Source organism: Harmonia axyridis, chromosome 4 (assembly GCF_914767665.1).
Source record: "Harmonia axyridis chromosome 4, icHarAxyr1.1, whole genome shotgun sequence".
Lineage (NCBI taxonomy): Eukaryota > Metazoa > Arthropoda > Insecta > Coleoptera > Coccinellidae > Harmonia > Harmonia axyridis.
The window spans coordinates 41217347-41231849 of NC_059504.1; the positions used below are offsets into that span (position 1 = coordinate 41217347).

Sequence of the window (14503 nt, forward strand, 5' to 3'; positions counted from 1 at the left end):
GTTTACAATTTATTGTTTATGTCGACAATATCTTACTCATAATTCCCTGTATTGCATCCAAGGTCACAACTTCATTCAATTTCCTTTCTTGCAGAATACAAAAAACTAATACTATATCTCTTTGTTTCAGATGTGGACTCATAACTACTTCTTCCTCCTCACAATCCTCATTCTGTCCTGTTCATCGGCTGTTGCTGCAATAGGATGCCCTGCCAGCTGTAAATGCAACGACGAGATATACGTAGTGGAATGCGAAGGAAGCAAATTAGACGTCCTACCAATTGCCCTTAACCCAGCGTTGCAGCGATTAGACCTCAGGAACAACAAAATAAAATCAGTCGACGAGGCATTCCAATTCTACAGAGACCTGGTTTACGTTGATCTATCCAACAACCACTTCGTCAGCATCCAACAGAAAAGTTTCATCTATCAAGACAAACTCAAGGAACTTTATCTGAACAAGAACAAATTATCGGCGATCACCAACGAAACATTCCAAGGTCTGAATTCCCTGACTGTGCTGAATCTCAGAGAGAACTACATAGAAGAACTGAGCGCCAACCTGTTCGTCGGTTTGAAGATGCTCGAAGAATTGAATTTGGGCAAAAACAGAATATCGAAAATAGATAAAAAGGCGTTTGATGGTCTGAGTTCACTCAGAGTACTATACTTAGATGATAATATGTTAAGTACTGTGCCTACAGAATCATTTAGTGTCTTAGGAAGCCTCGCAGAACTCCATATCGGACTGAATGCTGTTGCTCGTCTTCCAGACGATGCCTTCAAAGGCCTATCCACTCTCTCTGTTTTAGATTTGAGCAATGCAGGCCTAGCCAATATCAGCTCGAACGCTTTCAGAGGTTTGAACGGTCTCAGATCTCTCAACTTAGCAGGCAACAGACTACAAACAGTCCCAACCAAGCAACTGGCTCATCTTCAACGATTGGAAGAGTTGCTGATTGGCCAAAATGAATTCATTACGATCGGCAAAGATTCCTTCAAAGGCCTTATCAATTTGAGAAAGATCGACATAACAGGTGCCAGTAATTTGGTCACTATTGAAAAAGATGCCTTTGGCGAAAACTTGAACCTAGAAACCATAATACTCGCAAGTAACAAAAAATTAGAGCACATTGAAGATGGCGCTTTAGTAGGTTTGCCTAATCTCAAACATCTCATTCTTAGAGGTAACTCCTTCAAGAGTTTCTCCGAAGGTATGGCTTCATGGAGCGAGCTGCGAACGTTGGAGGTAACCGACCATCACATAAAATGCGATTGCAGTTTGTTATGGTTGGGCAACCTGATGGCTCTGAAGAACATGAGCAATGTCCAGTGTTCCTCTCCTCCACATTTACGAGAGCGCTACCTGAAGACCTTAAGCAGCGCGGATTTGGACTGTTCCTTCGTGGATCCAAGACAAACAGCCATCCTCCTCACCCTCTTAGTCAGTTCCGTCATAGTACTAGGCGGTTTAGGGTTATTGCTTTTTCGTTACCGGCAGAGGGTTCGGGAGGCTGTTAAGGACTACAAGTGGAATAAGAGAGCCATTAGTAGAAAGGAACACGAATACCAGAAGACGTTTTCTGATGATGATTATATTATCAGAGCTCAGCACCATAATGTTAAGCCTATACCGGTGACGGAGTTGTAGCTAGAACTGAGCGCGCCACCTTCTGGAGTTTTTTGTGTCGACAATAGTACTGAGGGTAGACGCGCGAATGCAGTCAGAGAGCAACGCGGTCCAGGGGGGACACTCCCTGTGAGCGGATTCACCTATATAACTGGAGATAGCTGCAGGGCACACACGATGAGATCCCTAGATAAGAACTCCTCGAGAAACGGTTTCCCAATGTGCCATAGAGAAGTGGTTTACCAACACTAGCATAGAGAAAAAGGGTCAGTTCCTACAGCTGATGCCTTGCAGATAAGAGAAGATGAGTTTTGACCTCATCCCGATGAGAATACCAACTTAAAATACTGCTATTTCCTGCTAATTCCAGTGGCCTGGGTACACGAGCAGCAGCAATAATGAATCCATTCCAGAAAATGTGATTTTTGTACGAAATTTAAGAGACTGTTATATGGACTCCCTTATTCACTTAATTTTCATTGTTCTAATTAGCCCTTTGAAACAGAATATTTCTGGAAAAATATATTATATCATCAATATTATTGGATTACCAAAAAAATTATTTTCATGTATTCAATTCCAGAAATGTATATAGTCCTATCGTTTCCCACTGTATAATAAGGGATAATCAGAACTGAAAGCGCTTATCCATTTAATACATTGTATGGGTTCAGATATTCAGTGATAAGAATTCCGCATGCACCAACGATGATATCAGGAGTTGAAACAAGATTTTGTATTTTCGAATTTTATTGAAAATATTCAAATCTTTCTGTAAATAAGTTGTAATTATGCAATATTTCTATAAAAATCTGTAAATATTTTAATATCTAAAAAACAATGTAGAAATTATAATTTATTTTCGAAAATTTAAATACAATGACATTCATTAGAAATATTGCATTCCAGAATATTTTATTTTTCGTGGTTGTGATCCATATTATACCAGATATTGTAACCGGGTGTAAGATACACTGTAATATTCATCAAACTATGTAGTGCAGCTGTAAAAAGCACATTTTTTTAAGCTAGTCATAAAGTGAAGCAAGAATAAGCATTTTTGTATTGAATCTTTGTTTTCTAATGAATACATCGTGTAATTTACTATTTATATTTTGTAAATATTAAAGATATATGAGTGAAGCGTTTTGTACATATGAATTTAATCCTATCTATCATATTTACAATAAACAACTTCCAATCTTCGTTTGTGTTTCATTCAAGACATAATTCATTTTTCCCAATAACAATTACTGTAATAAAATATTCAATCAATTAAAAATATATCAAACACAATGTAAAATAATTTCGAAGTTAATTGCGATCCCTGCCTACTAAAAATTCAACTAATAGAAATATTTATTAGAGAGAAATATTCATTATGTTCACGCCCACTTCCATCAATATTATAAAGAATTATAATTGAATATAAATAATTGATGATCAAAAATTTCCGATTCCAATATTCTCATTACAACAAATTATTGGACTATACAGATTCATCAAATAATTTACGGAACATAGAATTCACTACGCATTTGGAGAATACATGGACCTGAAAATATAAATTAAAGGCGGAAGAGTTATTGATAATTCAATAAGGCCGTTGTTTGAAGGATTTCTCCCTCCTAAAAAAAATGAAACTAATCAAGTTGTATGTACAGTTCTAATTTCTTCAATGTGGCAGAGAAAAACCCTAGAAGAGATAAAGGCAATCTATATCTAATACTGCATACTAGTGAACAGTGGTTCTCTTCCCATAGTGCTTTTTTTTTCAATAGAGGTTATTCCTCTATTCCTATTATTATCCTTTTGGAAAAATGTTTTCTGTCTTCAGCTACTCTGATTGAATCCTCAATATTGAGCACGCTCCAATTTCCTAGTCGAGGAATATTGGAAAAAAATTTAATCTTTTCTTGAATAATGGCTTAGGATGAGCGGCGTGAACTGACTACACATTATATTAAAATGCTCCATATGTTTTCAGTGGTTTATATACAACAATAATTAATTCAATAATAGTAGACAAAAATAATTTTTGTACCAAATATGCAGGTCCAAATACTGAATGAAAAAAATTATGATGAAGAGTGAGAAAATAAACAGAGTTCTGTTGAATTCCAAGATAATTGTTTAGATATAAAATTGAGAATGTCTAGCTGAACCAGCAATTCACAAATTAATTCCTGGTGAGTACAAAATATTGTTCGAGGTTCTAAATCTGTTCAACATGGATTACATTTAGTCGATCATCAATAATAAGGAATCAAGACGAATTATTGCTACTCTTAGTTTATTAGGTATAAAATAAACTTTCTTCTTCTCTTTTCAACTTTGAACACCCACACATTTCTGAGTGTTTTATTTAGCCGAATTATTGAATAACAAGTGTAGAAATCAAATAAAACAAAGTCTCAATGAAATATAATTTCGGAATTGTGTTCGAGTATTCTAAATTTGCATTTTTGTTATAACAAAAATTCGAATGATCCAATGAATATTCCAATGTCTTGACTACGAGAATTTGGAATATTAAAACATTTGAATATTTGGGATACTGTTACATAATGAAAGAAAACAATAAAAAAAACAGCAACATTTGTAGAAGGATGTGATTCGATAAAATGATTAATCGCACACCACCCTCTGATAATGATTAGCAAGTAGATAATGGTAATTCAATGAAAACTAGCGCTGAATAGGATTGCGAACGAATGAAAAACTTTGCCAAATGAATATCTAAGCAGCTTAAAAAAACAGAAACATTGGGAACTCCTTCGAGTTACAAGCAACAAGCTAGTTGATAAAATATATTTCTCAATGTGTTTCGTTCGATAAATCTTGGAATTACATATAAATAGAGAAAAAATAGTGAAACAAACTTCATTAGTATTGGAATAGACCACTATTGCGGAATTAATAATGATACCTATGAACGATCCTTGAATATTTAGTCTAGGGATTCATCAAGCCAAGTAGCTTGAACTTTTAACCGACTTGACTTAAAAATCAAGCTCGTGAAAAATTACATAATTGAGCTTGACTTGATTTGATTCTAGATATTTATTGCTTGATATCAAGCTACTTGATATTACTTGAGCGCGATATGCGCAAAAAATAGTTTTGATATGAAATAAAGTAAGGGTTGCTGATTTCACCCCCTTATAATGTAACAGGAATATTGATAAAAAACCCGTGGTTAGAATTTCAAGTTTCTAGCTCTACTGGAATTTTAGAAAAAAATATAGACTGAATTTCAGTCTCCCCCTTTCAAGGGTGATTTCTTGGAAAGGGGGGGCTGAGGAAAATTTTGTTATAACGGGTTTTTTTTTCGGGGCATATAAATTTAAGTTGGCATTACTGTTGAAGATGGCGACCAATTTAACAGCTGTCAAGTGATTCTCAGTTTGGTTTGGCCATTCATCATGAATAGACTCACGCCTGAACAACGCCTGCAAATAGTGCAATTTTTATTTCGAAAATAATGGTTCTGTGCGGAATTCGTATCGCGCACTACGACTATTTTATTTTGTTTAGCGATTCTGGTTGAATGGCTACGTCAACAAACAAAACTGCCGCATTTGGAGTGAAGCTAATCCTCAAGTGTATGTCGAAACACCCTTACATCCGGAAAAACTGACTGTTTGGTGCGCTTTATGGGCTGGTGGAATCATTGGTCCGTACTTCTTCAAAAACGATTATGGCCAGAACGTTACAGTCAATGGTGATCGGTATAGAGCCATGATAACTAACTTTTTCATTTCTGAATTGAACAACTATGATGTCCAGGAGCTGTGGTTCCAACAAGACGGCGCAACGTCTCACACAGCTCGTGCCACAATCCATTTATTGAAAGACACGTTTGGTGACCGCCTAATTTCACGTTTTGGACCTGTGAATTGGACTCCAAGATCTTGTGATTTAACACCGCTAGACTACTTTCTGTGGCGCTATGTAAAGTCATTGGTCTATGCGGATAAGCCACAAACCCTTGACCATTTGGAAGACAACATTCACAGTGTTATTGCCGATATACGGCCACAAATGTTGGAAAAAGTCATCGAAAATTGGACGTCCAGATTTGACTACATCCGAGTCAGCCGTGGCGGTCATCTGCCAGAAATAATATTTGAAATGGAATGCCACAAGATTATCTTGCGGAAAAATAAAATCCATGTCAATCGAACAATCCATCGTTGTTTTATTGCAATTTAAAGTTCTATACTCTAAAAAAAACATCCTTTAGGACAGATCCATCTTAATTTCATACGAGCATTCACCTCCTGAATTTAGTCGCATGAATTTAGGAACGCCCTGTATATGTGTAAACGGATAAGAGTTGAATTGGCATGTTCTATTTTTCAGCACAAAGATTAAGTATTGAAAATTATTTCATGGAGGGTAAAATAATACCCTCAGTACGGCCTCTTGGTTGCCCCCTTGTTATTCGTGAACCACATTTGTGGAAAAACGATATGCTGTATCAGTGTAGGAATTAGGAACACCTAAATCCATTGAATGTCATGTACTTTTTCATTAGGCGTAATAATCCAATTCCAAACAAATTAATTGGATAGATGTTATCGGACAAAAACCTGTTATTAACCCAAATGAACGAAGCCGCATTTAATCTTGGCCAGCTACGATACCGACGTTGTTTCAAAAACACTTAATAGGGCTTCATTCATGATGACATCGTTTTTGTGTCTGAAGTTATTTCGATAACGGATCAATCCCAACTTTGCCACGGAGCTATAATATGTGCCACTGCAAACGACAGCATACGTCCCGTTCAAAACTCCCCCTCATGCACGGGCTAATTTCAGAGAAGATTCTGTCGAAACCATCGTGTGGCTCTAGGTGACAGTGACTTGATCGATTTCAATATACAGAAATTGGATGATATCCATTGAACGTTATTGTCGGAGATAAACAGAGACGAAATTATTTATTTAGATCATCCATTTAAGTTTGTATATTGTGCAGTCAAAGCAAGGCCGTAGAAATGGGGGGGGGGGGTACTGGGTGTAATTAACCCCCCCCAAGATTTCCAAAATATCATATTGCGAATTCTCGCAAAGACAAAGAACGGTATACACTTTCCCGTTGTTCTCGGTGTTTAGTCAGAAAATTTCAAAACTGTAGTTATCAAAGAACTGAACTGAGTAATTCGCATAGACAAATTGTTTGGGATGTGTTGTGCTTCATTCAAATTGCAATTTATTTTTGAAGACCTCAGACTATATCTATACGGTGTTCCTAAATTGGAGGTATAAATGAAAATGACAGATTACAAGAAAAAAAGTCCTATAACATGAGTCTCCAAACACTTTGTTTTTGAGATACAGGTGTTAAAGTTTTTTTCTCATAGATCCTTCCCTTCACAAGATAATTAATTTGAATTAGCCATAGGTATTCCAATTTAAAGTTTTCATCATTGTAATAGATATGCTAATTTTGTATGCAAATCCACAGGGTGATATTTTTTCTCGGACTGGGAGGGTGCCTGATTCTGTCCTTCAGAACTGTTTTTTGGTGAACCGCTGTAAGTTTAGAAAAATGTAGAAAAAACTCTGGTCTAGTACACTCTTCGGTTTATTATAGTTTTGTCGCTATATCTGTTATTTATTTCGAGAAAAAATTCAAGTAACTCTCTAGTAATCAGGAAAATCCAAATTATTATTAAGATCCAGTTAGTATGCTGTAATGAATGAATAAATTATAAGTTTTGGTACTTATTTACCCACTCTGTAGCGAAAATTAATAAAGATTCGATACCTCTGTCTATCGTGAATTTTTAAGAACGTTACAAGTGTGTCAAAGCAATTGTAAACTTGTAGTAGAATTGTAATGGTATATTCCGTAGATGAAACGGTGGAAATGATAAAATTATTTTTAGAAATAAAGACTCTGCGCGAACAACAGTGGCTTCATTTAACGAACGACATCCTAGAGAAATTGTATTCGCGTTTACGTTTTACAACTGGTTACCAAATTTGACGCTACTGGTTCAGTCGGAAGCAAAAAGAGGGTGCATGAAAGAGACTTATCGAGGGACGTGGCTGTCTTAAGTCATGACTTAATTGCTGCATATAGCAATTGAACCGACATTGAGTACTAGGATTGTCCGATGTATCTGTATCAAATGTTTCACGCACAACAATCATGAAAATCATGAAACAACATCCTTATAAGATACGATTGGTTCAGGAACTGAATGAGGATGATCCCGATCGCCGACTCTAGTTCTGTGAAGTGGTCAGTGAAATGATTAACGGTAAATCTTGAGTAACGTATGTGAACGTTCTCAGGAAAAGTTGCTTCCCCTCGAATCAGAAATTGACGGGTCCGAGCGATTTTCCACATTTTCATTTTTGAGCCGTAAAATCGAGGTGATAACTTTTCGTTGGACAAATTGTATAACCCTATGTATCTCGAAAACTGGCCATAGCAAAGCCAATACAGTAAACTGTTTGACATTATAATAGTGCACTCCAACTTAGAGTAATGACAAAAATTGGAAAATTTCACGGACGACTTTTTTAATTGCAGGTTGAATTAGGAACTGAACGAATTTCAATTTGAATAATATTTGACTTACCCTGTATCTGATAATAATTTTTATTAAAAACCAGTCCTAAATTATTACCTTATCGGTGAGCAATACTTGTCGCAAAAAGTGTTTCTTCATTAAATGTTTTCCTACTAGAAATGCTACTTTGAAGAAATGCCATTTTTTAACTTCGACTATGTATTTCGGAAACTAGTCATAGGTTTGAGTTAAACCCATACACTTTCTTCTTCAGTAGGTCATATCCTACAACATACGAAAAAATCAGTAAAATTAACCCGTGACGATTTTTCCATAAGGCTGCTGCCTCGTCCTCCCATTACAGCCCCGTGGCAACTTAAGTTGCCACGGCGCATTCGACTACATTCTATGCGCACGCGCATAGATATTGAAGTTCCATTGGTAAATTCCGGTCATGTGATATGTCCTGTCTCGAATAGCACAAACGTCAGTCAGATATTGTCAAACAGTGAGTTAGTGTATAACGATTTATTCAGAGCTCTTGAACTTTTTCATTCACCATAATGGCCGTCGATGAGAGATTGTAAGTATTCTATTTCAATAATGCATGCACATTTGTATTTTTGTACCAGTTTTATTCAATATGAATTCAGCAGTATATTTCTTCTTCACAGTAATATTTTCATGCAATATTTTGCTTTTGCCATACGGGCAAAGTTTGATGGCAACTAAAGTGGCCAACGGGAACACGTGACAACGGTTTCTGCAATATTTACATTTCTTACTGAATGATTTCGACAGGTATACTCGTGGAAGATCAGGCACTGGATTACTTCTTCATGAATTAATTGACCTTATCGAGAACGATGAGGACATATCAGCCACCAATATAGCCATATGTCCACCTGATGAACTTCCTGGTGCAGATACAGATAAGGACTCTGATTTATCGGATGAAGAGGTAGTTGGAGATTTTGACCACCTTCCTGCCCGTATATTACGCTCTCAGGTGGAAATGCAGAATCCAGAAATCGATGATGATCACGGCAATCCAGTCGTCCAAGATGAGAACCATTCAGAAGAACCTAGACCGACGACTTCTTCGCAGACAAGAGTAAGAAGCACCAAACGTAAGCGTCCCACAGAACGTACTTGGAAGCCGAAAATGAATGGGTTATCTTCAAGTATTCCTGAACTTGAATGCGAATACCGACCGGTAGCAGAAGATCTTCTGAAAGAAACGGTAAAAAGCCCTATTGAGGCTTTTAGGGCTTACTTCTCGGAAGATTTATTGAGTCATATCGTAACCGAAACTAATCGTTATGCTATGCAGAAACTCGTTCACAACCTGAATGCCACTGCTGAAGAAATGATTACATTTGTCGGAATTATGTTGATGTCAGGTTACCACCCTCTTCCATATAGAAGACTCTACTGGAAACAAGATCCAGATGTTCATTCGCACTTAGTTTCCGATGCCATCCGTCGAAACCGATTCGATGAACTGATAAGTTTTATTCACCTTGCCAACAATGAAAACAATGATGGAAGTGATAAAATGTACAAGGTCCGACCTATTTTTGATCACCTCAACAACTCTTTCAAACAAATCAGTCCTGGGCCCACTATTAGTATCGACGAGAGTATGATTCCTTATTACGGAAGGCATGGGTGCAAACAGTTTATTCGCGGAAAACCTATCAGATTTGGGTTCAAGTTATGGGTTGCCGCGGATCCATCTGGATACATCCATCATGTTGAACCCTATTGTGGAAGTTCAACTCGTCTTCCAGAAACTGGACTCGGTCAAGGAGGTGACGTAGTAATTGGACTTGTAGACCACATGAAATTGTCAAAGGGTATTCGACTCTACTTTGACAATCTTTTTACATCGGTTGGGTTGTTGGAAGAGCTTAGTTCTAGAGGACTTGGTGGAACTGGTACTCTGCGTGAGAATCGCTGTAGTGTTTCAATGAAACTTCCAGATAAAAAAACGTGGAAAAATAAACCCAGAGGTGAAACATCCACCAGTTCTTCAGGAGATATTTTAGCAGTCCGTTGGAATGACAACAATGTTGTTACTGTACTTACTAATTGTGATAATGTACATCCTATGTCAAAGTCAAACCGATACTCCAGAATTGAAAAGAAGGTCATTTCTGTCAAAGTACCAGGTCCTATTGCTCGTTACAATAGTAACATGGGTGGAGTAGATCTTTCTGATCAATTTTTGGCTTCCTACCGAAACAGAATCAGGTCGAAAAAATGGTGGTGGCCTTATTTCTCTTGGACTGTGGATGTATGCAGCACACAAGGTTGGTTACTGTATCGTCGCCTTGGGCATGATATTCCTCTATTGGATTTCAGACGTCAGTGTGCTATTTTCATTCTGAAGTCTTACGGCAGTCCTCCAATGGTAGCAGGAGTTCGATCATCTCTAGAGTTCACACCAGCTCTCGAAGAAATAAGAAAAGATCGAACAGATCATTTCATCGAAAAAGGTGAATCCAAGTATCGCCGTTGTAAAGTATGTGGCAGGCGTACAATTTTTGTATGCAAGAAGTGTGAAGTTCCTGTTCATCCTGATGAGTGTTTCAAAATTTTTCATGATGTAAAATAATAATATTTTATGTAATTTCATAGGAAATATTATACGGTTGAATCACAATAGATGTATACGATTGATATGCTAGTTTTATTGTACTTTGGAAAATTTCTTCATGAATTATCCCAGTGGCAACTTAAGTTGCCGCTTCATAGTAACTCTCCTGCATGTTCGATCATTATTTTTATAACACAATATCACTTTTTGAGTCTAAATAACTCATCAGACAAAGTTTCAGTTGAAAATCTTCACGGGGGAATTATGGGCTTTAATGGGTTAACGGAGTACACGGTGTTAGTGAATAAATTCGACCAACTTCAGGGGATGATTCTGCAGAGTAAAATAATGACAGTTTGCTATATAATTTTCGTTAGCAAATGCTTCCCATTCCGAGAGAAAATTGTACAATTCTGAGATATTTCAAACTAAAAATTATTTTAAAATTATCTTTCAATTTGTGTCGAATAATCTCTTATGGTGTAAGTGTAGGTTTTTCATTTTAAAAATTTGGGAGCCATAATGTAAGAAGAGGCTTTCAAAAAAACTTTAACACCCCGTATTTCGGAATACGAAGCATTTGTGAACAAAAGTTATAAAGCAAATATGACGTCACCGATGACGTATCAGAGATGGGAACTGTATCCACGCAGACAGATTCGGGCATTTTTTAAAGTATTTCATCATGTTGCCGATGTATTCAGATATTTTGATTTAATGTTTTATTTTTTCATCAAGACGAATGAGTTTGGGCCGACTCACACACCTTCATCGGCATTTATACAAAATATTGATTTCTCAATAATTTATATTAATAATGATTGATGTCCAAGCGTTTTTAATAGAATCTCAAAATTTGTTTTCAAATCAGTAAAAGGATTTTCTTGACAGTCTAGCAACGATATTTACCCTCGATCGCTGACGTCACAGAATTTATAAAATAAATGAACTATAGTTTAAAGAAATTTGTTTCATCTGACACTCCCACAGGATAACTCAACAATTACATTGAAATGAGAAAAGCAGGATGGAGGGGTAGAATTGATTTTAATCTCGAATTCTTCATCAGTGGTCTAAACTCAATCGTTTGAGACTACTATCGGCGTACAATACGAACATGACAGCGATTTTGAGAAAATTATTATACACTGTTCTGATCCCTTGAAAGAAACGACGAAAAAAAAAATCTCCGATTTTTCCTTTGAAATGAACCTATGAAAACACATATCATACCAGTCATACCACCAAGTTCGATTTAAAGTTTTGTTAAATGCTAATACCATATCATATTTTCGGATTCCTTGAGTTTTATCCTTCGATAATAGTCGTAGATCAGTAAATCTAAAAAGAAGTATCTAACCATAGACATAATCAGTAGCGTACCCAAGGGAGGATAAGGGGGATATATCCCCCCCCTTATATATCAAAATATTATTATGAGTAGGCAAACTTCTCTGAAAAACTTCTTCGAAAGAAGGAAAATTTGAAATTTTTTTTTCTTAATCCCCCCCCAAGGCTTATGTCTGGGTACGCCACTGGACATAATATAATTCACATTTTTGTGACAACTCTCTTTGGATGTCCAAATTATAGTTATTTTAATCACATATCTGGATCAACACATCTCAAAACATGAACTAAAAATTTTAGAGGTGTTTCTGAAAGTTTCATAGCGTCTTTTCAAAGTAATTTCAGGTCCCTAACAGAACTAATTCAATTTCAAAAACGGTTCATCAGATACCTGTAATAATTGTGAGCGTCATCTAGCTTAGAACTTTTCAACTAACTTTCAGTTAGATAAATCTCATCTGTAAGCACTGTTGTATGAGGTTCCTTTATGAGCTCCCCCTTCCGGAATTCATTGAAACTTTTTAAAACAGTACCTGCATGAGATGGGAAACAATTTTTTTTAATATTATAACAAAATATATACATTCATGGCACTTGAAAAATTAAGGCGTGAGCAATCATTCATTTTTGAGATTAGATCAATGCTGATGAAATTAATAAGAAATCTTTATGGAATGATAGACCACTTATAAGTTTTCTAGTGTTCAACTTCGTCTTATAACTTTCAGATGGTAGCACTAGTTAATATTTCGAGGAACTTAAACTGAATAAATTTGAACGTCAGACTTTAGATTATCTTTATTTTACTGTCAGTTTATTGTAATTTTACTGACAAATATATATGTTTTAATTACTTCAAAGTTTTCCCTATTCGAAGTAAATTCAAAGTTTCACTAAATCCAGAATGATCGATATTCTCAAGGAAGAAGTTTCACCAGAGGATTTGAGGGTAATTTGAAAGTAACCTTAGAACAGATAGATTTTATTGTTCATATCTACGTTTATCTAATAATTCCATTTGTTCTAGAAATTCGAGAAGACTTATCACAAACACCTACATGAAAACAATGTAACTCCTAAAGTGCAATTTGAATATGCTTGGTGTTTAGTAAGGAGCAAGTATTCTGCTGATATTAGCAAGGGAGTAATCCTTCTAGAGGAATTATTTGAAACCCATCCTGAGGGCAAAAGGGATTACCTATACTATTTAATAATTGGATATGCCCGTCTAAAACAGTCAAACAAAGCTTTAAAATATTGTTCTGCATTCTTATCTGTTGAGCCTGGTAAGAAATATTTTGGATATTATCAGAATGCCGAAAGTACTCATTTCTGGACAAAGGAGTCATACTAAATGATTCAGGAATTTCAAGACGGAATATTACTGATATACAATGAATATACAGAAAATCCTTATAGAAAAAGGACCTTTTTCTTTATTCTTCTAGCTAAATGGGGAGCTTGAACCCTCTCTACTATATCAATATTCTCTTATTCTTCTCAACAAAAAATTTTCTTGCTCAACCAAGCTAGCAATTGATTAATAATTATCCCAATCCAAATACAAAAGATATTGCATCATATCATGACATGTTCGTTTTCATGAAATTGCTAATCTCTCCGAAAATTTATCATACTTTCTGCTAAGCACTACGATGAAACTAGTGAGCTTTTTTAGTATATATTTCTAAAATATACAAGAGACATCTCTTAATTTAAATTTATTCGATAATATGTATACCATATAACCTCTAAAACAAGTGGTATCGAATATTACTTTCACAATTTGGCACTGTTAGGAATTTTTCAAGGATAGAAAATCTTCATCTTTACAGTTAGTTGTATAATATTAAATGATCTAGAGAATAAAAAAGTTTTCAGTGAATTGAAATGTGTTCTTCAATATATTACAAATAAATGATTTTCAATAACTTGAAATGGAGCAATTCAAATTTGGATATATTTGTAGGGAATCAGCAAGTAAAAGCTCTGGAACAGTCTATAAAGGACAAAGTGAAAAAAGATGGACTTGTTGGCGTTGCTGTTGCAGGAGGAGTATTACTAGCTGCTGGTGCTCTTGTTGGTTTTGCACTATCTGGTAAAGGCGGAAAGTCTTCATGAAATAAAAATGATCCAAATATTCCTTAGATATAATATACATAGTTTGAAATATTTTTCCATTTTGTATTTATTATTGGCGTCTTACTAGTATATTTTGTTTGCATTTCTTTGAAGATATTTCAAACTGTTAGTTGACCAATAATGGAAGGAATATAAACTAAAATTACTTCCCCATATCCCGCAACACAATTCAAATGTGTTTGTAATTCTATGTAAGCATTAATGAAGTATCCTATATTCCAATCAAAATTTCATCTATTTGAATATA

General features: G+C 35.6%; 3 protein-coding genes across 3 annotated transcripts in view; all 3 read left to right on the forward strand.

Moving 5' to 3' along the window:
* LOC123677768 (insulin-like growth factor-binding protein complex acid labile subunit) overlaps positions 1-2835 on the forward strand; it is a 145262-nt gene extending 142427 nt beyond the window's left edge. The window contains exon 4 of the mRNA XM_045614465.1: positions 131-2835. Coding sequence (XP_045470421.1) covers positions 131-1651 — 1521 coding nt within the window. The 3' untranslated portion in view covers positions 1652-2835. The remainder of the gene's footprint in view (positions 1-130) is intronic.
* Positions 2836-8521: 5686 nt separating this feature from the next.
* Positions 8522-10847, forward strand: LOC123678281 (piggyBac transposable element-derived protein 3-like). The gene is made up of 2 exons (XM_045615251.1): positions 8522-8745; positions 8964-10847. Exons 1-2 carry the CDS (start codon positions 8726-8728, stop codon positions 10780-10782), a joined length of 1839 nt encoding a protein of 612 aa, XP_045471207.1. The 5' UTR covers positions 8522-8725; the 3' UTR covers positions 10783-10847.
* A 2023-nt stretch (positions 10848-12870) lies between these two features.
* Positions 12871-14286, forward strand: LOC123678344 (mitochondrial fission 1 protein). Its single transcript, XM_045615328.1, has 3 exons — positions 12871-13063; positions 13142-13400; positions 14084-14286. Exons 1-3 carry the CDS (start codon positions 13019-13021, stop codon positions 14233-14235), a joined length of 456 nt encoding a protein of 151 aa, XP_045471284.1. The 5' UTR covers positions 12871-13018; the 3' UTR covers positions 14236-14286.
* Positions 14287-14503: the final 217 nt, after the last annotated feature.